This window comes from Schistocerca nitens, chromosome 7, assembly GCF_023898315.1.
Source record: "Schistocerca nitens isolate TAMUIC-IGC-003100 chromosome 7, iqSchNite1.1, whole genome shotgun sequence".
NCBI classification, from domain to species: Eukaryota; Metazoa; Arthropoda; class Insecta; order Orthoptera; family Acrididae; genus Schistocerca; species Schistocerca nitens.
In genome coordinates this window covers 390114841-390139315 of record NC_064620.1, presented here as the reverse complement: position 1 = coordinate 390139315, position 24475 = coordinate 390114841, and the positions used below count along the sequence as shown (strand labels likewise).

The 24475-nt window shown below is 38.7% G+C and overlaps 1 protein-coding gene across 4 annotated transcripts in view; it reads left to right on the top strand.

The window, feature by feature from the left end:
• The window catches only part of LOC126194713 (reticulon-4-interacting protein 1 homolog, mitochondrial-like), a 176153-nt gene that overhangs the window by 54346 nt on the left and 97332 nt on the right, over positions 1 to 24475 (top strand). For all 4 annotated transcript variants that reach the window (XM_049932953.1, XM_049932954.1, XM_049932955.1 and 1 more), the window contains exons 6-8: positions 3540 to 3725; positions 14242 to 14416; positions 14522 to 14712. In XM_049932953.1, coding sequence (XP_049788910.1) covers positions 3540 to 3725; positions 14242 to 14416; positions 14522 to 14712 — 552 coding nt within the window. The remainder of the gene's footprint in view (positions 1 to 3539; positions 3726 to 14241; positions 14417 to 14521; positions 14713 to 24475) is intronic.

The following is a 24475-nucleotide window of genomic DNA, read 5'->3' as shown; positions in this document are numbered from 1 at the left end:
TTTGGACCGTTGAAGATCCTCTATTGGTGCACTTCCAAGAAAAGAACCAAGTATGATTAGTACTAATTACAGTGATTTATTTTTTTAAGAGAGCTGAAGAGTTTTTCCTTCACAGAAAGTACTGCTGCACAATTACAATATTACCCTCATATGGCTGTGCACACTAAGTGTGGAATATACAGGGTGTCCCAGCTATCTTGTCCACCCAAAATATCTCTGGAACAATAACAGCTATTGGAAAACGACGTTCGCCGGTATCAATGTAGGGCTGGGGCCCATGAATGTACATATTTGGAAACATTCTAAAACGAAAGCATATGTGTTTTTTAACACAAACTTATGTTTTTTTAAATGGACCTCCTATATTTTTTCTTCAGCAATCCATAGCATGACAAAGCACATACACAATGGCGTTGATTGCATCGCAATATTCCCATTACATTCCGAGATATTGAGACGCGAAGTTGACGCTTGAAACACCCGACATGCGCTGCTAGCGCACGTCCTGAGGCTCAGGCATGAACCCCATGCTGCCCGTAATCGCAATGTGATTGACAAGTAAGTGTCCCTCTTGATAAGTATGGAGGTGTGATTACACATGTCAATCACATCGCGAATACCGGCAGCATGGGGTTCACGCCTGATCCTCAGGACGTGTGCTAGCAGCGCATGTTGGGTGTTTCAAACGTCAACTTCGCGTCTCAATATCTCGGGATGTAATGGGAATATTGCGATGCAATCAATGCCATTGTGTATGTGCTTTGTCATGCTATGGATTGCTGAAGAAAAAATATAGGAGGTCCATTTAAAAAAACATAAGTTTGTGTTAAAAAACACATATGCTTTCGTTTTAGAATGTTTCCAAATATGTACATTCATGGGCCCCAGCCCTTCATTGATACCGGTGAAAGTCGTTTTCCAATAGCTGTTATTGTTCCAGAGATATTTTGGGTGGACAAGATAGCTGGGACACCCTATATGGTGTGAAGAACTACCATTATGTACATCAAAAGTTTTCAGATAATCTTCATGTCATGGAGGCAATGTGGAAATGATCCCCCTTCTCCTCTCTACCTCCCCTAAGGACATTCACAAGCTCTTGTGGGCAGGTGGAGCAGATATGTTGCAGAACAGAGTGACTGTTGAAAACCATTTATCTAAGTACATTTGTGAAAAAGATATAATAGAATTCTTACTGTTTAATTTCTTATTTTTATATGTTTATGGACACAATCATGAAAGAAATCAAGGAAGAAGAAAATGAAGATCTCAGTGCATTTGTTTTTGCTGATGACATCACCATTTGGGAAGAGACGTAAATGGAAGTTCAGAGGAGACTAGATTACTGGGACACAAAATTTAAAAAATTCAAGTTAACTGTGAGTAGGAACAAGACAGTGGCAATGAAGGTGAACAGGACACCTACATCTTGTCACATCATACTGGAGGGGGAGAAGGTTGAATGTACGAAAAGCTTCAATTATCTGGGTAGCATTGTATCACGTGATGGAAGTTCCAAACTAGAAGTCTTAAACAGAATAACAAAAGGATCTAGCTTCTTCCACCAAGTACAAAATCTAATCTGGGACAAGGAAGTCCCTCAAAGAGCCAAACAGACAACGTAATGAAACTTATCTCCTGCCTATCATGATGTATAGTCTAGAGGCCTGTGTCATAAGTAAGAGAGGAGAAAGTCAAATACAGGCATGTGAAATGAAGTTCCTTAGCTCAGCTCTACGAAAAACTAGGAGAGACAAAGTCAGGAATGATTATGTAAGGAGAGACCTGCAGGTAACATTGACTACAGAGGAGAAGATGAGTGCTTTGAGATTGAAGTGGTTCGGTCATGTGAAGCGAATGCACCCGACTCAAACTCCACGCCAGTATTTGGAGATGGAGGTACCAAGAAGAAGACCAATTGGGCAGCCTAGAAAGAGATGGATAGACCAGGTTAAGGAAGATGTCAAGAGGAGTGGAGTAACATGGGATGTAGTGGAGAGGGAAAAGCTATACCAGGACAGAAACCAATGGAGGCATATCGTTCACAAAGTTCGTACCCAGCTCGCTGGAAATAAATCCTGATGATGATGATGATGTTTTATATGTTCCAACACGCATGAGAATCACCACTGATTATGTAGTATTTAGCCAAGCCTTGAATATTTGCTGATCTCTATTTACCAGTGTTCATCTCTCTCTCTCTCTCTCTCTCTCTGAACATGAACATCTAGTTATTATCCCTTCCATGTGGTTCTTTGTGCTATAATTTTACCACTCACTCAGACACTGGGACACCATGAGCAGTGTAATAATTTGTAGAGTACTGATTTAAGTTGGTAAGAGCTGATGGAGGGTTTGAGTGTGACGCAGACCCCACAAAGCCATGGACCGAAGTTATCAGCATGGCATTGTGCAGGATGGTGATGACTATAACGGTGTGCACTGTATTTACATAGAATAGGCTGGGTTATCTGGCCCAACTGAACTGATAATTGACTGGAAATGATTATGTTCTGCTAATTGGAGACCATTTGCATTATCATCAGCTGTTATCTGAACCTAACCATTTCCAGTCAATGATTGGTTCAGTTGAACCAGATGGTTGAATCTATTCCATGTAAACACAGCCATTATGGAGCCATCGCCAGTTTGTTGTGTTTTTTTGCAGTGGGTCCATGGCGTCATGGTGTCTGTGCCACACTCAAACCCTACCATCAGCTCTTACCAACTGAAATTGGGACTCATCTGACCAGTCCCATTTGTCTAGGGTCTAACCGATATGGTCATGAGCTGCAGGCGACATCAGTTGTCTGCTGTTATAGCCCATTAAAGCCAAATTTTGCCACACTGACCTAACAAATATGTTCGTTGTACATCTCGAATTGATTTATGTAATTATTTGATGCAGTGTTATTTGTCTGTTAGCACTGACAGCTCCTGTGCAAACCCCACTGCTCTCAGTCATTAAATGAAGGCTATCAGCCACTATGTTGTCTGCAGTGAGAGGTAATTTGGAATTCTCGCCGCACTCTTGGCACTGTAGATGTCGGAATATTGACTTCCCTAACTATTTCTGAAACTGAATATCCCATGTTCAGAGTCTGTTAATTCCCGTCATGTGGCCATAATAGTGTTGGGAACCTGTTCACATGAATCATCTGAGTACAAATGACAGCTCAGCCAATGCACTGCCCTGTTATACCTTGCATATGCGATACTGCCGCAATCTGTATATGTACATATCATGTCCCATGACATCTGTCATCTCAGTCTATTGCTTGCCACTTCCACTACAGAATTTTCACTTGTTTATCATTGTCTCTTTTATTGGCAACACCAGTTCCCTAGATGTGGATTCACAATTATTTTTACCCCATATTATTTGCTGCTTCTTTTTATATTCTCATTCTTTGAACAGAATTTTTGTTAGTGTTTTTGTTCACTTTGAGCCCCTTTTTGTGCTAGATGTCAAGTCTTGTTAAGGAATTGGTCATCAATTTATGCAGATGTATGTTTGAGACTTGTGTGGTTTGTTTCAGAATATTGGTCCATACTGGATGTACAGCTGTCGGAGTGATAATACTGCAGCTTGCGCGTCTGTGGGGTGTTCATGTAACTGTGACTTGTCCACACAGGGCAATACCAGTTGCGCAAGCTTTAGGTGCAGACTGTATTGTTTCTGACCAGCAGCCAGATGTTGAGAAGCAGCTTTCAGAACATGATAGGTGATTGCAGATTTCATGTTTATGGTTAATACCTGTGTGTGTGGCAAAACATTGATTTCCTTTTACAAAAATGACTGTAGTTGATAGTAATATGTTATTAAATTAAATTGAAACCGTATTATTTCATTTATTAGAAAGTTGCATTAGTTTCCTAATTTTTTGATCACTCTGTGGCCTGATCTGTAGAAGAAGTGAGGAATGGTAATACTGAAAAAGTCATATCCTAGAATTTATGAAGTGCCTTAGTTTGGCTACATTTGTGGTGTTCATGATTACTACTAAAGTTAATTAAAAATGAAGAAAGTAGTTTATTCTGAGTATTTCTGTTCACTGGTGAGTTATGGAATAATGTTTTCAGGAAACTCAACTTACAGGGATAGTTTCTTCAGAATACAGGAGTGTGTTGTAAGAATTGTATCTGGTGTTAGTTCTAGAAAATTTTACAGGGACCTCTTCAAGAAAGCTTGAAATTTTGACAGCTGCTTCACATTATAAATATTCATTAGTGTTCTTTGCCATTAGTAATATTTGTCTTTTATTAGAAATAGTGATAAGCATGAGTATGGCACTAGGGTGAAAAATAAGCTTTAAAAAAACTTCAAGAGTTAACACTAGTACAGAAATGGGTCAGGTAAATGGATACATATGTATTGAAGAACCTGGTAGAGCATCTGTAACATCTCTTGTAAATAATGTTTTGGATTTTAAGAGTGAATTAAAGAACTTCTTGTTGGGCAACTCTTTCTTCTTTCATAACATGAAACATTCTCTTTCATGGAGCTAACATGACTGATAACAATATTACTTCTGTAAGGCCTAGCTAAGATTTGTGCTTCTGGTGTGTGCACATGCTTACAAACTCAGAAGCACAGCCATGTCAGGCCATTGCTTGAACACTGTATGAAATGTTTTCAGAAAGGTTCCAAGACCCTGCTTGACCTGAGAGTTTTCAGTTAATTTGCAACACTTTTCTTACTTTTGGCTGCTGATGTACGCCACTGCTTCCAGGTTGGCCTGATAGACCTGTAGTGAAAAGCCTGCCTCAAGGACCTATTTGTTTAACTTCACCATTTCTGAGACCATTATTAGTTAAGTACTGTCTTGTGAGCAATATTCTTGACTTTACATAAAATCTGACTGTTATTTCAACATGTGGCTCAAATTATTTATGTGCGCATTTTTTTCCTATGTAATTTTTAAAGTAGACAAGTTTTCAAGTTTAACAGAATTTAACCTAGGTAACTCCGTGCCACTAATTATATTTTTCTGTATTTCACATAGTACTGTAATATCCCTGTGTGTATAAACTTCTCAGTATATATTTAATCCCCCCATGAACCATGGACCTTGCCGTTGGTGGGGAGGCTTGCGTGCCTCAGCGATACAGATGGCCGTACCATAGGTGCAACCACAACGGAGGGGTATCTGTTGAGAGGCCAGACAAACATGTGGTTCCTGAAGAGGGGCAGCAGCCTTTTCAGTAGTTGCAGGGGCAACAGTCTGGATGATTGACTGATCTGGCCTTGTAACATTAACCAAAACGGCCTTGCTGTGCTGGTACTGCGAACGGCTGAAAGCAAGGGGAAACTACAGCGTAATTTTTCCCGAGGACATGCAGCTTTACTGTATGATTAAATGATGATGGCGTCCTCTTGGGTAAAATATTCCGGAGGTAAAATAGTCCCCCATTCAGATCTCTGGGAGGGGACTAATCAAGAGGACGTCATTATCAGGAGAAAGAAAACTGGCATTCTACGGATCGGAGCGTGGAATGTCAGATCCCTTAATCGGGCAGGTAGGTTAGAAAATTTAAAAAGGGAAATGGATAGGTTAAAGTTAGATATAGTGGGAATTAGTGAAGTTCGGTGGCAGGAGGAACAAGACTTTTGGTCAGGTGATTACAGGGTTATAAATACAAAATCAAATAGGGGTAATGCAGTAGTAGGTTTAATAATGAATAAAAAAATAGGAGTGCGGGTTAGCTACTACAAACAGCATAGTGAACGCATTATTGTGGCCAAGATAGACACAAAGCCCATGCCTACTACAGTAGTACAAGTTTATATGCCAACTAGCTCTGCAGATGATGAAGAAATTGATGAAATGTATGACGAGATAAAAGAAATTATTCAGGTAGTGAAGGGAGACGAAAATTTAATAGTCATAGGTGACTGGAATTTGTCAGTAGGAAAAGGGAGAGAAGGAAACATAGTAGGTGAATATGGATTGGGGGGAAGAAATGAAAGAGGAAGCCGCCTTGTAGAATTGTGCACAGAGCATAACTTAATCACAGCTAACACTTGGTTCAAGAATCATAAAAGAAGGTTGTATACCTGGAAGAATCCTGGAGATACTAATAGGTATCAGATAGATAATGGTAAGACAGAGATTTAGGAACCAGGTCTTAAATTGTAAGACATTTCCAGGGGCAGATGTGGATTCTGACCACAATCTATTGGTTGTGAACTGCAGATTGAAACTGAAGAAACTGCAAAAAGGTGGGAATTTATGGGGATGGGACCTGGATAAACTGAAAGAAGCAGAGGTTGTAGAGAGTTTCAGGGAGAGCATAAGGGAACAATTGACAGGAATGGGGGAAAGAAATACAGTAGAAGAAGAATGGGTAGCTCTGAGGGATGAAGTAGTGAAGGCAGCAGAGGATAAATTAGGTAAAAAGACGAGGGCTAATAGAAATCCTTGGGTAACAGAAGAAATATTGAATTTAATTGATGAAAGGAGAAAATATAAAAATGCAGTAAATGAAGCAGGCAAAAGGAATACAAACGTCTCAAAAATGAGATCGACAGAAAGTGCAAAATGGCTAAGCAGGGATGGCTAGAGGACAAATGTAAGGATGTAGAGGCTTGTCTCACTAGGGGTAAGATAGATACTGCCTACAGGAAAATTAAAGAGACCTTTGGAGAGAAGAGAACCACTTGTATGAATATCAAGAGCTCAGATGGCAACCCAGTTCTAAGCAAAGAAGGGAAGGCAGAAAGGTGGAAGGAGTATATAGAGGGTTTATACAAGGGCGATGTACTTGAGGACAGTATTATGGAAATGGAAGAGGATGTAGATGAAGATGAAATGGGAGATAAGATACTGCGTGAAGAGTTTGACAGAGCACTGAAAGACCTGAGTCGAAACAAGGCCCCGGGAGTAGACAACATTCCATTAGAACTACTGATGGCCTTGGGAGAGCCAGTCATGACAAAACTCTACCATCTGGGGAGCAAGATGTATGAGACAGGCGAAATACCCACAGACTTCAAGAAGAATATAATAATTCCAATCCCAAAGAAAGCAGGTGTTGACAGATGTGAAAATTCCCGAACTATCAGTTTAATAAGTCACAGCTGCAAAATACTAACGCGAATTCTTTACAGACGAATGGAAAAACTGGTAGAAGCGGACCTCGGGGAAGATCAGTTTGGATTCCGTAGAAATGTTGGAACACGTGAGGCAATACTAACCTTACGACTTATCTTAGAAGAAAGATTAAGAAAAGGCAAACCTACGTTTCTAGCATTTGTAGACTTAGAGAAAGCTTTTGACAACGTTAACTGGAATACTCTCTTTCAAATTCTGAAGGTGGCAGGGGTAAAATACAGGGAGCGAAAGGCTATTTACAATTTGTACAGAAACCAGATGGCAGTTATAAGTGTTGAGGGGCATGAAAGGGAAGCAGTGGTTGGGAAAGGAGTGAGACAGGGTTGTAGCCTCTCCCCGATGTTATTCAATCTGTATATTGAGCAAGCAGTAAAGGAAACAAAAGAAAAATTCGGAGTAGGTATTAAAATTCATGGAGTAGAAGTAAAAACTTTGAGGTTCACTGATGACATTGTAATTCTGTCAGAGACAGCAAAGGACTTGGAAGAGCAGTTGAACGGAATGGACAGTGTCTTGAAAGGAGGATATAAGATGAATATCAACAAAAGCAAAACGAGGATAATGGAATGTAGTCAAATTAAATCGGGTGATGCTGAGGGGATTAGATTAGGAAATGAGACAATTAAAGTAGTAAAGGAGTTTTGCTATTTAGGGAGCAAAATAACTGATGATGGTCGAAGTAGAGAGGATATAAAATGTAGACTGGCAGTGGCAAGGAAATCGTTTCTGAAGAAGAGAAATTTGTTAACATCGAGTATAGATTTACGAGGGCAGTTCAATAAGTAATGCAACACATTTTTTTTCTCGGCCAATTTTGGTTGAAAAAACCGGAAATTTCTTGTGGAATATTTTCAAACATTCCCGCTTCGTCTCGTATAGTTTCATTGACTTCCGACAGGTGGCAGCGCTGTACGGAGCTGTTAAAATGGCGTCTGTAACGGATGTGCGTTGCAAACAACGGGCAGTGATCGAGTTTCTTTTGGCGGAAAACCAGGGCATCTCAGATATTCATAGGCGCTTGCAGAATGTCTGCGGTGATCTGGCAGTGGACAAAAGCACGGTGAGTCGTTGGGCAAAGCGTGTGTCATCATCGCCGCAAGGTCAAGCAAGACTGTCTGATCTCCCGCGTGCGGGCCGGCCGTGCACAGCTGTGACTCCTGCAATGGCGGAGCTTGCGAACACACTCGTTCGAAATGATCGACGGATCACCATCAAACAACTCAGTGCTCAACTTGACATCTCTGTTGGTAGTGCTGTCACAATTGTTCACCAGTTGGGATATTCAAAGGTTTGTTCCCGCTGGGTCCCTCGTTGTCTAACCGAACACCATAAAGAGCAAAGGAGAACCATCTGTGCGGAATTGCTTGCTCGTCATGTGGCTGAGGGTGACAATTTCTTGTCAAAGATTGTTACAGGCGATGAATCATGGGTTCATCACTTCGAACCTGAAACAAAACGGCAATCAATGGAGTGGCGCCACACCCACTCCCCTACCAAGAAAAAGTTTAAAGCCATTCCCTCAGGCGGTAAAGTCATGGTTACAGTCTTCTGGGACGCTGAAGGGGTTATTCTGTTCGATGTCCTTCCCCATGGTCAAACGATCAACTCTGAAGTGTATTGTGCTACTCTTCAGAAATTGAAGAAACGACTTCAGCGTGTTCGTAGGCACAAAAATCAGAACGAACTTCTCCTTCTTCATGACAACGCAAGACCTCACACAAGTCTTCGCACCCGAGAGCTCACAAAACTTCAGTGGACTGTTCTTCCTCATGCACCCTACAGCCCCGATCTTGCACCGTCGGATTTCCATATGTTTGGCCCAATGAAGGACGCAATCCGTGGGACGCACTACGCGGATGATGAAGAAGCTATTGATGCAGTACGACGTTGGCTCCGACATCGACCAGTGGAATGGTACCGTGCAGGCATACACGCCCTCATTTCAAGGTGGCGTAAGGCCGTAGCATTGAATGGAGATTACGTTGAAAAGTAGTGTTGTGTAGCTAAAAGATTGGGGAATAACCTGGTGTATTTCAATGCTGAATAAAACAACCCCTGTTTCAGAAAAAAAATGTGTTGCATTACTTATTGAACTGCCCTCGTAAGTGTCAGGAAGTCGTTTCTGAAAGTATTTGTATGGAGTGTAGCCATGTGTGTAAGTGAAACATGGACGATAACCAGTTTGGACAAGAAGAGAATAGAACCTTTCGAAATGTGGTGCTACAGAAGAATGCCGAAGATAACGTGGGTAGATCACGTAACTAATGAGGAGGTATTGAATAGGATTGGGGAGAAGAGTAGTTTGTGGCACAACTTGACTAGAAGAAGGGATCGGTTGGTTGGACATGTTTTGAGGCATCAAGGGATCACAAATTTAGCATTGGAGGGCAGCGTGGAGGGTAAAAATCGTAGAGGGAGACCAAGAGATCAATACACTAAGCAGATTCAGAAGGATGTAGGTTGCAGTAGGTACTGGGAGATGAAGCAGCTTGCACTGGATAGAGTGGCGTGGAGAGCTGCATCAAACCAGTCTCAGGACTGAAGACCACAACAACAACAACAACAACATATATTTAATAAGTAAAATTGTTTTGTTTGTATTTTTATCATTATTAACAAACATTTTCAGTTACGAGTGAAATTTATTGCATGGACAGAAAAATACTCTGAGCATTGGGGAGGGGTGGTTGTGAAGGGGGGGGGTGGAGGGTGTCAGGGAAGCACTGGCCTGATATGGCTGTGTTTCTGGGTTTGTGAATATGTGCACACTCCAAGAGTACAAATCTTAGCCAGGACTGTAGAGAAGTAATATTACTCTGCAAATACAGTGATGATATTTATTTTGTGAATACATCATTCACTTGATTGCATTGTATTGTATTTTTATTGGTCCTGTTGTCTACAAAGCCGTCCTGTTGTCTACAAAGCAGCTTATGCATAGGACATTGGACAAGTCAAGTTATAAATATACAGCTGAAAGTCATTTCTAGGCATATGTATTTAAGGTTACAATAATACACTTTATACATAAGTATTTTTATAACACACTTCATGAATTTAAATATTCTTCAATGGAGTAAAAGCAGTGATGCTGTAAATATGACTTTAGAGATTTTCCAAAGATATTGACCTCAGTAATAGCTTTTGCGTTTTCAGGAAGTTTGTTATAGAGCTTAACTCCCATGTGAAAAGTACCTTTTTGGCACAGAGCTGTGCTGATTTGAGTTATATGTAAGTTTCTGTTTTGTCTGGTAAGGTGATCATGTATATCACAGGTTTTTTTTTCAGTCCTTATCTATTACATTTAATGTAAAGAACAAAAGGGTTTCCATAATGTATACACATTGCATGGAGGAATACCAGATTTCTTAAACAGTCTCTAGGCTTGCACCAAAACAAGATTTTAATGGCCCTTTTTTGTAGTTTAAAAGTGCTATTATCTGTTTTAGAGTTTCCTCAGGAGGTGACCCCATATCTAAGATGAGAATGAAAGTAGGCGTGATTCATTACTGTTTTCTGATTACGGCATGATTTTAATGAGCAAAGAAGGTAACACGTTTTGATAAGTTCTGCATTGAGTAGTTCAATATGCTTATTCCATCTGACATTGCTCTGCAGCCAAAGTCCTAAGAATTTGGGTTCAGTATTGTTATCAACTAGTTTGTCATTGATAGAGACTGATGGGATTAACGTGTTCTTGTTAGGAATTTTAGTGCAATGGTTTTTTTACTGTTTATTACAAGCTGATTACTCTGTGCCCAGCTGCTAAGTTGTTTCATGACTGCATTTATTGTCTGCTGTAACTGTTCATTGTCTCCTTTTAGTAGATTTGTGGTGTCATCTGCAAATATGATTGTTTTATGTGCATCATAATTTAAGTTTAGATCATTTATGTACAGAAGGAACAGAAGGGGTCCCATTAGTGATCCTGGGGGTACACCACATTTAATTTGTTTATAGATAAGTGTTCAGATACAGTTTTTACTTTAATATTTGTGTACTTGACGCACACTGTCCGCTTACGATTAGTCAGGAAGAAACTGATCCATTTGTTGGACAGAAGTCGAATACCATATCTTTCAAGCTTTGATAGCAGGATTTTATGATCCACCATGTCAAAAGCTTTTGACAAGTCAATAAATACTCCTATTGATTCTTGTTTTTTGTCCATCAGGTTTAGGATGGAATTGATGCACTCGTAAATAGCAGTTGTCGTTGATCTCTTATTTCTGAACCTGTGTTGTTCATTACACAGGATGCTGTTTTTATTTATAAATTTCATAAGTTTGTCATACATAACTTTTTATAGTACTTTAGAGATGCAGGAGGGAATTGTGATGGGTCTGTAGTTATTTACATTGTTTTTATCACCTTTTTTATATACAGGAATAACTTTTGATGTTTTCAATACATCAGGGAAAGTGCCTGCCTGAAGTGAGCAGTCACATAAATGTTTGAGTATTTCAGTTAGGTTTGGTGCACTCTTCTTTAATATTGTTGCAGATATACCATCAGTGCTTGCAGACTTGGAATTTTTTAGTCCTTTTATTGCTTTAGCTACTTCATCTTGTGAAACAGAACTGATGTACATTGATCCTCTACATGCACTTATTTTATATCCATTTGCCTGGGTGCTCTTAATGTTTGGCTGTAACGTATTATCAGCAACACCTGTGAAAAAGTTATTAAATGTGTTGGCTACTTCTAAGGGGTTTGTTACTTTTCTTTTTTTATGTGATAGTGTTGTATTTTTGCAACATTGTCTGTATTCTCCAGATTCTTTTTTTTTTTATAACACGCTACAAAGCTTTTGATTTATTAGCTGAATTATAAATGAATTCATCATTATGCATCATTTTTGCTGCTTTTATTACTTTTCTTAATATTTTGGAATGTTTTTTATAGTATCGCGTGCATCGTGTGAGGAACTTTTTGAGTTACATTTTTCATGAAGTAGTCTTTTCTTCTGGCATGAAACCCTCATTTCCCTTATGATCCAGCTGTTTGTTCTAGGGTTCGTATGGTTAAAGTTTTCGGTTGGAATGCAGTTTCAAAGAAATAGGTTAATGTGTCAATGAAAGCATTGAATTTTTCATCTATATCGTTCATTTTGTACACTTCTGACCATTTTTCTTTCTGTAATAAGTTGTTGAAGTAGTTTACATTATCCTGATTATAACTTCTACATGCGGTTCTGAAAGACATGTGTTAATAATACTGCCTTGTGTACTTTTATGCTTAATATTTGGGCAAGTTGGTCACTAAAACCTGCTTTGAAAATTTTTAGTGAGGTGTTCTGTAAACTCTTCTTGACTAGAAACTGATCTAGAACTGTTTGGCAAGTTTCTGTTACTCGGGTAGCGGCTTTTACTTGAGCCTTTCAACTACAAGTTGTTGAAAAGTTCAAAAGGGTCTCCTCATTTTCACTATTTGTGAGAAAACCAATATTGAAGTCACCACAGATTATCAACTCACAATCTAATTTAATTACTTTATTTAGCAATGACTCCCTTTTGTTTAAGAAAAGTTCAAAATTTCCAGATGGTAATCGGTAAACTGTAGCAATAACCGGGTTGAACTGAGTAATTTTTACAGCTGCAATTTCATAATTCTTTTCAACATTTGATCTAATTAAGTCTGGTAGGGTAATAAAATCTAAATTATCCTTTGTGTAGATTGCTACCCCACCCTGCTTGCTGTTTTTTCCAGCAGTAATAAGCAGCCAAAATGAATTTGTTTATTTTCATAATCTGGATTAATTCTAGGTTAAGCCAGTGCTCAGAAATGCGTAACACAGACGTATCATTAAGTTTATCTGTTAACAGTACATTAATCTCATCGATATAATTATGCAGGGATTGCACATTATGGTGATAAATTTTTAGATTTGGTAATTGGGAATCATATTTACAGCATCACATACCTTTAGTTTAAATTAGGAACGTCAGCAGTGTTGTATTTTTGTTCTTCTTTCTTGTTCATTTTGTTTTCCTCCCTGTTGTTGGAAGGATGTCCAGAAAATTGATAGATTGTTTTATTCCTTAGAACTCTTTCTGTAATTATTCCACTAACCCGATCACAAACAAATCTTTTCCCTTCATAGTTCAAATGCATTCCATGCTTTGTGTGCAGATTTCAATGCAGCTTGCTTACACCCAGTACATTGCACTTAGCGTATTAAGAATGCAGTTTCCTTATTTTAATGTGTGTTTTCCGAATTTCTTTGTTTACACACAAACTATAAATTAGATCATGCCTATGAGTCAGTGTGGCAATTACTGTTAGCTTGTAAAAAATTTTGCAGCATTTTCTTGCCACATAGTTTGTGAACCCATTATACAGACAATAAAGTCATTTTCCTAGATTAAATTTGTCTGAGAGTTAATGTCTACAACATTTCTACTTCCCACCCTGATTTGACTACACTAGTCACTGCTATGTCGCGATTTTTCTCACGGAACATGCTGGATAGATTTCTGCCATGACTGACTGTTAGTAATAGTACATTACTCTTTTTCCCTGATGATCTGTGTTTGTTGTTGACATTTTTAGTAAAAATTCTATTCATTTTCAGTTCACTGATTTTTTCAAGTTCATGATCACTTGGAGAGTTGTTATCATAGTCACTTGTTTGCAAAACATGATATCTGTTTCTAACAGAAAATCTGATAGTTTTTGCAGAGTCTGTTGTTCTTTTTGCAGTTGGAAAACCATCTTTATATGACATTTTTATCCACTTGGACAATTTATTGCTTTTGACTTGCATCACTTCACTTGATGTTGGCTTCTATCGTAGATCCCGATTTTCTTTCTCGAGTGAATCAATATTGCTTCTTAAAGCACTGACTATGAATTGTAAGCTTGCAATCTGTTCTTTTAGCATTGTTATTTCAGTGGTACAATTCTTACAAACTCCTTTTTAACTGCATAACTATTTCTCAAGTTAGAATCACACACTTCTACACTTGCGGCCATCTTAAGTGACAATAAAGCTAGTAACATTTTATTTTAATCTTTAACAGAAATCACTTATAAATGTCATTGTAAGTAAACATAATATATTTGTTCTTTGATGATACCATACTTTTGAACTGTAAATGTTTTTGTTTTCTCGTTTTGTTTGAAGGTTTGATTTTGTCTTCAATACAGTTGGACATGCAGCTGATGATCTGTGCCTAAAATTTTGCAAAGATGATGGCCTTGTTATAACAACTGTAGCAAGCCCATTAGTTGCTGATAACTATGGGCTCATTTTTCGATTTTTGTACAGCCTCTGGGTTCGCTTAAAATGCTTTTTTAGGGTATGTCCCTATATTTCAAGGGTACTTAAACTTAGGATTTGGCTGTATATGCTCAGTTTAATTGGTCAGGTTTGTATCTGATAACTGATAGTTCTTTTGTGATAGGTCTGTGTTGGGGCTAATGCTTGGAGTTTAATGGATGAATCTCCTGTATCACTGAATGAATTAGGAAAATTAGTAGAAGATGGAAGTCTTCAGCCAGTTGTGGACAAAATATTTTCACCTCAGGATGCAGAACTTGCCTTCCAGCATGCTGACTCTTGTGATGCAGTTGGAAAGACAATAATAAGGTTCAGGTGAGTCTCCAATGAAGATGATCACTGTGATTTAAATACGCTTCAAATATACCGATAATAGTTGGCATTAAATTTTAATTAGTATTTCAGTCAATCCTAAAAGCATGCTTAGTTCTCTTGTTCTACATTCTGAGAAATAAATTCAGATAAACTACTTAAATGAAAATATAAAAGTATTTTGTGCCTTAGTGTACATTTAATGTCAGATGACTAATTCAAAGATTTGGGGTTAAACTTTCAGCAGATTCCAGTATGTTTCTGGAACATAACATAACTTTCATTTTTGCCCAGTAGTTGTTTATGTGTATTTTCTAGGCTGCAATTCATTTGAAGCTATGGGTCACCAAATAACCAGTTAAATAGGACAGTACACAGGTCAAAGAAAGGAGAGAACATACTGTCTCTAAAAGGACCATGAATAATTAGGCACTGTAATGTTAAAATTGACTTTTGAGTTGTTGATTTCTTTACTTTTGTAGAGGAATCATAAGTGGAAATTGTAAAATATCTTACACTCATTCTTTCCAACATGATACAATTTCATCTAAGTCAGTTTGTAATATTCCTCCTTTTGGCTTGTGTGTGTTATTTGCTATCCTGATGTGTAAAACCAGATGCAATACTTCGTTGCATTTTGTATTCTCTGAATTGGTTTACAAAAAATACTGTCATGCAAAGCCAACTGTAATATTTTTATACTATACTGTTAATAATAAGCAATGTAACAAACAGAAATACAGTTACCTATCCGGACAGCAAAACCACAAAAACAAGTGTAATAACCGTGTGTCTTAACCTAGGGAATAAGCATCAGACTTTAACTCGTTTCTTCAGATAAGTACTTAGTTCAGAGGTATGGCAAGTAACAGTAGTTAGACTACTATTCTGCATCGATAGCGATATATGTGCTTGGTGGTACACTATTATTCGCCAGTCTAATTAGGCACACGTAATGAAGCTGAGTAGGACAGCAGAAAAGATTGCAACTCCCTACTTACCTAACAGACTTCACTTTAGATTTAGATAAAAGATGGTTCAGCAATACAAGAAAAGTTTAGCCACTCGAAACAAAACTACAGCACCAAATTGCTTAATCAAACAGACTGATTTCATGAAAACAAAGTAAATTTGGACAGGGGGGGGGGGGGGGGGGGTTCTACATCAACATATTTGGTACTCAACATTTCATTGATTCACTATAAACTGTTTAACGTTACTATTTATCACCATTAATCATCAACTTAGTATTTCCTTTCATTAATCCGTAGTGCGAAAGCAGCAAACAATTTATCTAATGTGGTCTCTGAATTTGGCATAACCTTACGTAATCATTTTAACACAGAACATAATAGCAATGTTAATTATAAATTACCAGGTGGACACAATTGTTAATTTGGATGATGGTTATTATTCTTAAAGCACATCTCAACTTCCTGGCACACACTATAATACATAGCTAAAATGTCATACCCTGTAAACTGTGATCAGCAACGGTGGCATTGGTGGCAACTGCTACATAATATCAGAACGTCCAAGAGCAGTTATCCATGTCGGACTTATTTCCTCTTCATAGCAATGATCCATCTTATAATCAATAGCTCGTTTTTCTCCCCATACCAGGCTGTGATAAACTGCAGTTTCCAACCAAGGCAAGATGCAACAATATGGTGCACTCCACACTATGCTGGCACTGTACGTGCTACCTCTAAGATCACTGGCCACTGACTGCCTGTGTTCGCGCCCACCAAAGTGCGCCAAACGTTTCCGCTCCCACCTTTTCCTACACTTACACAGCTTTTCGTTCCTGACGGAACTACTCCATCTTTTATACTACACATGTCTCATACAGCCCTGAGTGAGTGCCAGTAACTATTACATACATAATTACATTACATCACCTTTTTACATTTAATAATTATAACAAATAGATATATTTACAATATTTAAAAGTAAATATTACACCCTTTTTCTTAATATGTACATTCACTTTAATCTTATCAAAGAGTTTCAGTATCGATTTCGCTTCAAACAAGATGTCTCTACTTCTGCTTTAACAGTTTCAATAAAATATTTACAAAAATATTTTAAAAAATATGAACAATAATGTCGCATATTGACCTAAATAATCTAATGCAGTAATGCAACCAAAGTCAATAGAGCTTTTATTGAGCAAAATCAAATAATAAGGACATTGTGTAAAGCAGATAGCCACAAATACTGCAGAGCCCTCTTCACAGATCTTCTTATGATGACTTTTCAGCGTACTTCTTCCTATGTGGTATTTATAAACAATAATAAAAGCAAGATTCAGACTAAGTATGGTTTACACAGCTACAGTACAGAAAGTGATTCATATGTGAACTTTGCCTCATAATGTGGTGTTAGATGAATTGACTGTTCATGAATAATTCTTGTTTTCTGTATAAAAAAATATTCAGGTTTTTAAGTAATGGATGGCACAATTCCCTTGTATGTGCAGAACTTATGTTTCTGATGATTTTTTTCTGAATATTCTTTATATTCAACATATTACCAGAGTTTCTCCAAAAAAATAGTAGCCTACTATGCCTTAATGCTGTTTGAAATGACTGTAGTATGCCTTTTCAGGGTGTTCATGTCAGTGCCATAGGATAATACTTGCAGTTCAAACATAAAGCTATATAATTAACTCAAGAAGTATTCAATAAGCATATTCCAGTTTAGATTCTTATTTAGATTGAGTCCTAGAGAGACAACATATTCCACTGCTTCTATGCCATTATTATTATGGCTTATTTCAATTTCCTGGGACTTTGACTGTTGGATCCTACATTATGCCATATGCATTTCCAAGGTACTTAGTGTCATCTTGTTTGGCTGGAACCATGTTTCTAATCTATTCAGTGTATTAATGATGTAGTCAGAGATTTTTCTGCTTGATTATCATCAATTGAAACAGATGTATCATCTGCATACAGAACTGCTACAGAGTTCTCATTAATGGCCATATTTTTAACATAGAACAGAAAGAAGATAGGACTGACATGGGAAACTCTCCATTACACCTCCCCACAGATTTAATGGTAAGATGGCCCAGTGGATACCCTGTCAAAAACTGAACACAGATCAAACATGAAAACGGGAAGGTGTACTGAACTGTGAAAAAAGAAGCAAAACAGAAATAGTGAATGGTCCAAGCTTAAGAAGGGCAACATCGAGTGAACTTGAAGTGCCACACCATTTCTTTTTCTTTCTTTTTTTTTTCCCCCCTCACCCTCACAAAATTATGAACTGTCGAGCTGGTCATGGACGTGCCTGTTTACTGTGTTCAAATTTGTGTCTGTGACGTGATGTAATGTCCATTTGCAACAGTGAGGTGTACTTCCTATTTGTTCTACACAAGAGCCACGTTGTATGATACTTGTGTTTCATTTTGGAAGTTTTGACTCTTGAAATCCCTTGTTTTAACATAGTTTACATCCATTTATTTGTTGTTTTCATTTTGGTGAGAGATCATATTCTAAAATCAGTGTTTAGTATGACAATTTCCCAGACTATGGAAGGAGAATGGACACATCAGTGACTGGATGGACAGTTCATAATTTTGTGGGAAAAAAGGGGGGGGGGTCACAAGGGAGATTTAAACAGGATCTCCCACTTTGCAGTCCAACAACGTGTCCACACAACCGCAACACATGGTTCTGCCAGTTTGCTCGAGATTGCATACCTTAAGTATGGACCATTCTCTATTTCTATTTTGCTTCTTTTTTCACAATTCAGTATACTTTCTCCCTGTTTTCGTGCTTGATCTGTGTTCTGTTATTGATGGGCTGTCCACTGGGCCATCTTACCATTTTAACTCTGAGGGAGGATGCGATGGAGAGTCTCCCTTGTGAGAATAAAACCATGGAGGACATCTTATGTTACAATTCTCTATTTTGAAGGCTAATTTCCTAAATTTGAGGAAATAATTACTCTGTGTCTTCTTTTAGATAGATATGAGGTAAGCCACTGTTGTGCACTGACCTTAATCCCATATGCCTTTAGTTTGCAGATAGGTAAGATGTGGTTTTCAGTGATGAAGCTCTTAGTGAGGTCACAGAAGATTCCTCTCACTTTATTCTTTTCATGGAGTGAGGTGCTAATGTTGTCAACAAAATTATTTATAGTGTCTATAGTCTTTCCCTTGCTGGAAACCACATTGGTTTTTCAAAATAATCTCATGTTTTACAATAGAGTTTTATACTAAGTTGGCAACTGTCTTCTTTGGATATTTTTGTCAAAACCCAAAGAAGAAAGATGGAATGATAATTTCCCATATCTTCTCAAGGTCCTGTCTTGAAGAGTGGTTTTATTTATGCATATTTTAATATATCTGGGAAACAATCTTGTTGAGAAGATAGAGTTATTAATGAAGGTGATGGACGGGCTACTATTTCATACAGTGATTTAATTCTCTTTCTGGTTATCTTATCTCAAGCTGCTGAATTTTTGTTGTTTAATTATCATTTTTCGTTGTCCATTGGTAATACATTTCTGAACTGTGTGACACACTCAAACTTTCAATCAAGCCCAAAAGGATGTACTATTTTAAGAGAGAGATTTAAAACAATTAACTATAAATCATTACATGTATATATGAAAAAAATAGAAATTGTATAAATGCTACATTTTGCTGAGAAAGTGTATTATAATTCTAATACTGTTCATTCCACAACATAGTGAGACATCACAATTACAATCTCTGAGTGATGGAAATAACTACCCAGTAATGAGATCCCACCTTTTTATCTCATTGATAATGAGTTTTGTTGATAAAATTGTGAATGAGTCTTTCATCCAGTTTAATAATTTAATCATCCTCATTCTATGAAATTGGCATTATCTTAAAACAGATAAGCACACTACATTTTAAAGTTCAACTTAGGGGTTTCTTCCTGTACAAAGAAAGGGTTTCTGCACTGTGGTACAAAGAACTTTTTATAAGTACCTAATGAACGTAAAACAGGTAATTTGGAATCATTGCAGATTCAATAGAAATTAAACAAATGCCTTTGCTACTTCTTCTACAAATGTCATGTTATTTCTCTTTGAGCAGTGAAAATGCCTATTAGTAACATGATGACTAAACATGTCCACTGTGAATAGGCTTCCATCCTTACAGCAAGTAGATTTAAACAGGTTTTATCTGTTGACAGTTACTAGTGTACATATGTAAGTATGAAGTAATTTCAAATTGATAAGCAGAAGGTATTCATTTTAAATGGGAAAGCAACAGCATATTTACAAAGTACGTGCTTTCATGATAATTTTACAATGTTTGTTTATTGCTTCTGTAATTACAAATAGAATATGTTACCAGATGACATGGTTCAATGGACAAGCCAAAGTATTTATGCAAAGAGATTGTGAAAGCTTATACACAGTTATAGCAAATATCTCTGTCGCCATGATGTTTTCTGAAACTTCCTGGCAGATTAAAACTGTGTGCCGGACCGAGACTCGAACTCGGGACCTTTGCCTTTCGCGGGCAAGTGCTCTACCATCTGAGCGACCAAAGCACGACTCACGCCCTGTCCTCACAGCTTTACTTCTGCCAGTATCTTGTCTCCTACCTTCCAAACTTTACAGAAGCTCTCCTGCGAACCTTGCAGAACTAGCACTCCTGAAAGAAAGGATACTGCGGAGACATGGCTTAGCCACAGCCTGGGGGATGTTTCCAGAATGAGATTTTCACTCTGCAGCAGAGTGTGCGCTGGTATGAAACTTCCTGGCAGATTAAAACTGTGTGCCGGACCAAGACTCGAACTCGGGACCTTTGCCTTTCGCGGGCAAGTGCTCTACCATCTGAGCTACTGAAGCATGACTCACGCCCGGTCCTCACAGCTTTACTTCTGCCAGTATCTTGTCTCCTACCTTCCAAACTTTACAGAAGCTCTCCTGTGAACCTTGTAGAACTAGCACTCCTGAAAGAAAGGGTACTGCAGAGACATGGCTTAGCCACAGCCTGGGAGATACTGACAGAAGTAAAGCTGTGAGGACCAGGCGTGAGTCGTGCTTCGGTAGGTAGCTCAGATGGTAGAGCACTTGCCCGCAAAAGGCAAAGGTCCCGAGTTCGAGTCGCGGTCGGGCGCACAGTTTTAATCTGCCAGGGAGTTTCATATCAGCGCACACTCCGCTGCAGAGGGAAAATCTCATTATGATGTTTTATGTTGAAAAATAGTCAATATATATTTCAAGTACTTGTATAGAAAACTATTCAGATATTCACATTTGTTTTAATATCCAGACCTTTTTTGGAAGGAGGATCAAATAAAAACACTTGTGGTACTTGTGGTGTCACTGCCAGACACCACACTTGCTAGGTGGTAGCTTAAATCGGCCGCGGTCCATTAGTACATGTCGGACCCGCGTGTCGCCACTATGTGATCGCAGACCGAGCGCCACCACACGGCAGGTCTCGAGAGACGTACGAGAGCTCGCCAGCCCAGTTGTACGACGACGTTGCTAGCGCCTATACGGACGAAGCCTTTGCTCTCATTTGCCGAGAGACAGAATAGCCTTCAGCTAAGTTAATGGCTACGACTTAGCAAGGCGCCATTAGCCTTACATAGTTTGATAGTTATCGTATGAAATGTCTCATCAAGAATGCTGTATTCACAACAAGGATAAATAAAAGTTAAGTATTAGAGGAGCTGCATACTTTTCTTATTAGAATTCACTACTTATCCTGTTCCAGAATTCACGCCCGTCTGCGTTAGATAGCGTGCATTTCGGCCTCCTCTATCTACAAGGTGTTGGCACATTCACCAACACATCAGTACTGGTTGCCTTCTGTTCAATAGAGTTTAGAAAGGATCGTCCAGAATTCAGATATTTTCCGTGCACTACTCCAATATGTAACAACCTGTTTCTCTCAGTTTGTAGTTATCAGGGAAATTTCCTTTTTTTCTGATATCTAATTCCACATTCTGGGATTACACGTTTTCCTCATTTTTGTTCCATCTTTAAAAAAGAAACAATCTGCTCGTAGAACTGCAGTTTGCATAATTAAAATTGTAATAATTCTGTCTCAGTTTCTTAAGTGTGGAAAATTCCATGTGTGAAGGAAAATCTCACATGAAATTTTTCACATGTAAGAAACAGTCAAAACCATAAAAACTCCTTGCTGAAATAAATTTATCTGTTGTAACTAGGAATTCAAGTGGGAAGATTTGGGGTTGGGTCACCCTAATGGAATGACTGGAGTCCCCACATAACTGGTTCAACGTTCATCATCTTTAATACGTTACTTGCCTTTATTAAAGTCAAACGAGTTTTAAAAATCATCAACAGTAAAGTTGACTGTGCAGGCTTCAGAAAAAATGACTTTTAAACAACTGTCGCTAATTATGAGCCACCAGCCCTTAATTATACACCAGAAGTACAGAATTTTAAAAACAATTAACTACAGTTAGCAAAATCCACTTAGTAGTTTTTTTTTAACCAAATGACCTTTAAACAGCTGCCATTAATTATGAACCCACTTTCATTCAGTATACACACAAGGTACAGAATTTTAAAAACGATAATAGTCATTGAATAGGCAGCTACAGTTAGCCAAAATTCACTGATCAGATTTTAACCAAATGACTTTTAATAGCTACTATTAATTATGTGTGATGAACTCCATTGAAGTTACTTAACTTGGATAGGATGGCCACCGTCCTTCCATTCCTTAAGCTTGCAAGAGGCCGACCTGTCTTCACTGGTGTTGTATCAACCAAATAATCAAGTTGCTGGTGTATTTTCCAAAATATTATACCCACTCACAGAAACGCCTTTGCAGGGCAGGTGATAACTGATAATCAGAACCAGGCTTTGTTCCTTCACAGGAGCTGATTCGTTCTCTCGTGTACTATCCAGAACACTAAACCTCTTGCATTCCTGATCAACTTGCTCTGCACACCCCACAGTCATTCCCAAAACCTTCCTACTTTGTGGCTTTTGTCCTCACCGATGGTGCCATCAGCATACCTCCAAAGTTACCCAGACAAAAAATGTTAATGAGGTTCAAAATTGATAGAAGGCTGAGCCCATATGGCTCAACCTCCCTCCCCCATGGTTCGGCACCAAGGGCAGAGGGTAAAGATGGGGCTAGCTGTCTTCCCTAACCTGACTAACATGTACTCTAGAGATCTTCGCATTCAATTCATTACAAACCAGTATATTAAATGGACTCAGAAATCTTAAAATTTTAGAGGGGCCTATAAAATGGTGAACCAGTTTATTAGAAGGGAATGCTCTAGCCTTGGCTTCAACATTAAACTTACACACAAACGTGTGCTCTCTGACCTTTCCCTTGAACTTGCATCCCCCACAATTGTACCTACATTGCTGACACATGTGCTCGAGCTCTGTATTGCGTCTCGCTCTCTCCCAGTTATGTTGGATGATTTAGGGAGACACTCACTCAGGAAGCAGCTCATCAATGATCCAAAGATTACTCAAGGGAGACTTAATCAGGTAGGCCAGGATTAATGAGGCTACAGTAACCTTGATAGCCTCTTGCTGAGCAGTATTATAAGCAAGGTTTAACCATGGGATAGAAAGGTCCCAGTGTTTTTGAGATCTAACATGAAATATTATCCATGCAGCCTCCAAATACCTATTAATACAATCAACAAAGGATGGCTGGGGGTAGTAAGGAGCAAGGGTAAAGTAGAGCAAAAGACAGTACAAGTTTTGGTGAGAGACTGTACAGATTGGCTACGAGTGACCCTGTGGCTGGGAATTAACCAACTAAAATGGGAAAACCCATCCAATACCCCCAAGATGTAACAATTCCCCCCCCCCCCAATCCCCCCACCCTGCTACACGGAAGGGGCCCTGCATAGTCGACAAAGAGACTGTCCGTGGGTCTGCAGTCTTGAGTAGACCCGAGAAGACCCTTGCATGATTTAGAATTGGGTTTCCCTTGCTTGCATAACTGACACTCCCCCGCATAATGGACATATATTCTTGCACATAGATGGCCAAATCATATGTTGTCTAATTTTGGTCAAAGTTTTATGGAGACCTGAATGACAGCCCACCCTGGAGCTATGAAAATACCTAAAGATCATGGAAACCAATACCTGAGACAAACAAATTTTGAATGCGTGTTACCCTTCCCCTTTTGACACACAATACCTTAATTAAGAACTTACCCATCTATGTGCTTGTCATTTTAAAAAAATCTCTCTTTTTAAGTTGGTAGTATGGGAACCTTCTTCCTGAACATCAGTCAACACAGCACCGCCCAGGGCAAGTTGGCGACCGTCCTCTGCATATTGAGGGGAGTCGCAGTCTTCATGCATGCGAGTTAAAGCATTGGCCTTGCTGTTGTCTCAACCCCTGATATGATGAACTTTAAAACAAAATGTGGAGATGTGGACTGCCCAACGAGCAACCTAGCAGTTTTTCGGGGAGAGGGAGTCAATACCCAACTCAGTGCCTGATCATTAGTCTTGAACACAAATTTCCTATCCTTTTGGTAGAACTTACTTCTCCAAGGTGAAGAGAACTGCTAAAGCTTCCCACTCATACACTGAATATTTTAATTCAGTGGGAGATAAGCAGCATGATGCATAGTTGACAGGATGCTGCTCCCCCCTGATGTTCTTGGAGGAGTACCACTGCTACCCCAGAATTGTACACATCACTTTAAACAGTGAATGGCTTGCCAAAATCCAGAATAACTAATACAGGAGGGTTGCTAAGGGCGGCTTTAACTGCCTCAAAGGAAGCTTGATGACTCTCCCCC